General features: G+C 46.4%; 1 protein-coding gene across 1 annotated transcript; it reads right to left on the bottom strand.

The window, feature by feature from the left end:
* LOC141630627 (uncharacterized) lies at window positions 1-1,465 on the bottom strand. Its single transcript, XM_074443409.1, has 4 exons — window positions 1,046-1,465; window positions 773-949; window positions 456-703; window positions 1-301 (listed from the first exon to the last, which is right to left on the bottom strand). Exons 1-4 carry the CDS (start codon window positions 1,463-1,465, stop codon window positions 1-3), a joined length of 1,146 nt encoding a protein of 381 aa, XP_074299510.1.
* Window positions 1,466-3,010: the final 1,545 nt, after the last annotated feature.

The raw sequence follows: 3,010 nt of genomic DNA, 5'->3' as shown, positions 1-3,010 counted from the left end.
CTACTCCAATCTCTTTTTCAGGTTCTCCATGACAATTTTATTACCAGATTCCGCCTGTCCATTTGACAAAGGATTTCTGGGGGTAGATTTGAACAGTGCAAAGTTCCATCTAGCACAGAAGGCCTCCGTTTTGTTAGACACAAACTGAGATCCATTGTCGCATACTATTTCTGAGGGGATGCGAAACCTGTATATGATGTTCTGCTTGATGAAAGAAATCACATATCGCTCAAGGACCTGGGGGAACGCCTCTGCCTCTATCCACTTGGACAAATAGTCCGTCGGAGCAAGCATGTAAACCCTATTTCACGAAGCACGGGGCAGTGGTCCCATAATATCTATTCCCCACTTCATGAAGGGGTGAGGTTATTGGGTGCATGGGTTCTGCCGGTTGATGGCAAATTGGCGCATGTCTTTGGCATGCATCGCATTTCTTTACGTATTCCATTGCATACTTGCTCATGGTCGGCCAAAAGTACCCTTGTCTGAGTGCTTTATTGGACAGGCTCCTACCCCCTGCATGATTTCCACATTCCCTGCTGTGGATATCCTGCATAACAGCTTGTGCCTCATGACTTTTCAGACATCGCAGGTAGGGTCCCGCCAATGATTTCCTGAAGAGGATGTTGTCAATCAGTACGAACCTAGAACCATTCATTTTGAAACCCCTCACTTCTTTTTTGTCAGCAGGGAGGACGTCGTTCTGTAACCAATCGTGGTTAGGTTGTCACCAATCTGAAGTTTCATCCTGGGCTGATGAGGTACACAGTACCACTGCTTCATGTGTCCACTGTGAGTATGTAGCCTTGTCGGCGCCATCATGTTCCTGTTGGTAGACAGCTGGTTTTACCATATGAACAATGGGGATTGTTGAGATTTTCCCGAGCTTGAATGTTGCCCCCAATGTTGTCAGGGTGTCAGCCTCAACGTTCTGGTCTCTGGGAACTTGCTTGACGGAGAAGGTAGCGAAATGAATTTTTAGACCCTTCGTCACTTTCAATTAAGCTACCATTTTGGAATCCCTGGCCGCATACGAGTCATTTACATGGTTTACAATAAGTTGGGAATCATTGTACACTTCTATGTGACTGAGTCGTAGGTCTAAGGCTAGCTGAAGTCCCAGAATAAGCGTCTCATACTCGGCTTCATTGTTGTTTGCCCAAAATTTACACCGTACTGCCTGGACAATCTGTTCCCCTTGAGGTGATCGGAGGACCAGGCCTACCCCCGTTCCCCTCATGTTTAAATCCCCGTCGACATACAACACCCACCTTTGGTCCCCCTTGTCCTCACTCAGGGTCAACACATCCTTGTCGGCCTGTGGTTGGAGCGTTGGGCTAAAGTCTGATACGAAGTCAGATAGGGCTTGGGATTTGATAGCTGTTCGAGGTTCAAATTTCGGGCCGTACCCGCTTAGGTGGATAGACCACTTAGGCATTCTACCCGACAGTTCTGGTTTTCTCATTATAGATTTCAGGGGGTAGTTCGTGATTACAGAGATGGTGTGAGACTCAAGTAAGGGCGTAACTTATATGAAGCAATAACAGGTGGTAAGACGATTTTTTCTAGTGAAGTGTACCTGGTCTCTGCAGGTAGCAGAGACTTACTAACTTAGTATACAGGTTTATGTGCTCCCTCGTGTTCTCGTACCAATACAGCGCTGACTGCCACCTCGGTTACCGATAAGTACACGTACAAGGGTTCTCCTAGCTCCGGAGTGGAGAGTAACGGAGGTGTGCTCAGGTAGCTCTTAAGCTCATAAAATCCCTTCCTTTTCCTGAGAATATCATAGAACAACCGACACCTCTCCGAGGACCTGGAAATGAACCGGTTGAGGGCCGACACTCTTCCTGTGATACTTTGCACTTCTTTCGGTTTCTGGGGGGATTCCAGTTGTAGCACTACTCGGATCTGCTCTGTAATTGCTTTGATCCCCCTCTAGGTGACTAGGTACCCCAATAATTTTTCGGAAGACACTCCAAATGTACATTTCAGGGGGTTCAACTTCATATGGTACTTCCTCAGTATTCCGAAGGTATTTTCCAAGTGGGTCATGTGCTATTCTGCTTGTTTTGAGTTGACCACCATATCATCTATGTAAACTTCCATTGTTCTTCCAAGTTCATCTTTGAACATTTTGTTTACCAGACGTTGGTAGGTCGAACCGGCATTCTTGAGGCCGAACGACATCACGTTGTAGTAGTATATGCCCCTCTCCGATCTGAAGGTTGTTTTCTCCTGATCATCCGGGTGCATCTTAATCTGATTATACCTACTCCATGCATTAATGAAGGTGAGCATTTCGTGTTCTGTTGTTGCTTCCACCATTGCGTCTAAGTGTGGCAATGGGAACGGATCTTTCGGGCATTCTTTGTTCAAGTCTATGAAGTCCATGCATACCCTCCACTTGTTGTTCTTCTTGGGAAATACCACCACGTTAGAAAGCCATTCTGGGTACTTGACTTCCATGATCTTCCCTGCAGCTAGCAAATTGTCTACCTCCTGATTGATTTCCCCATTCCTTTCTGGAGCAAACTTCCTTCTTTTCTGTTGTACTAGTGTCGACATTCAACCGGTGCATTATAACACTTGGGTCGATACCTACCATATCATCGTGCGACCAGGCAAAGCAATCCATTTTAGCACGCAAAAACTCAAGTAGCTTTTGACAGATACTACCTGTACAGTTTGGTCTAACCAGCACAGTTCGTTCCAGGCATTGTACGTCCAGATGTACTTCATCAAGTTCTGCCTGCAGGGGCTCAATGTACTCCCTCTGGACGCACAGCTTCTGTAATTGCTATGCTGGGGGACTTGATGTAGGTTTAAGACCATCCGTGTAATAGTCTCAAGCTTCCTCTTGGTCTCCGCGTATTTCCTATTCTCCCCAAGGTGTTGGGAACTTCGGGCTCTGGTGGTGTGTGGACAGTACCGCTTTCATCTTATGAATCCAGGGCCTGCTAAGAATAACATTATAAGTGGACGGGCCATCAATGACCAAGTACCTCAC

The sequence above is a fragment of the Silene latifolia genome, chromosome Y, assembly GCF_048544455.1.
Source record: "Silene latifolia isolate original U9 population chromosome Y, ASM4854445v1, whole genome shotgun sequence".
NCBI lineage: Eukaryota > Viridiplantae > Streptophyta > Magnoliopsida > Caryophyllales > Caryophyllaceae > Silene > Silene latifolia.
This window is presented reverse-complemented; position numbering and strand designations above follow the sequence as displayed.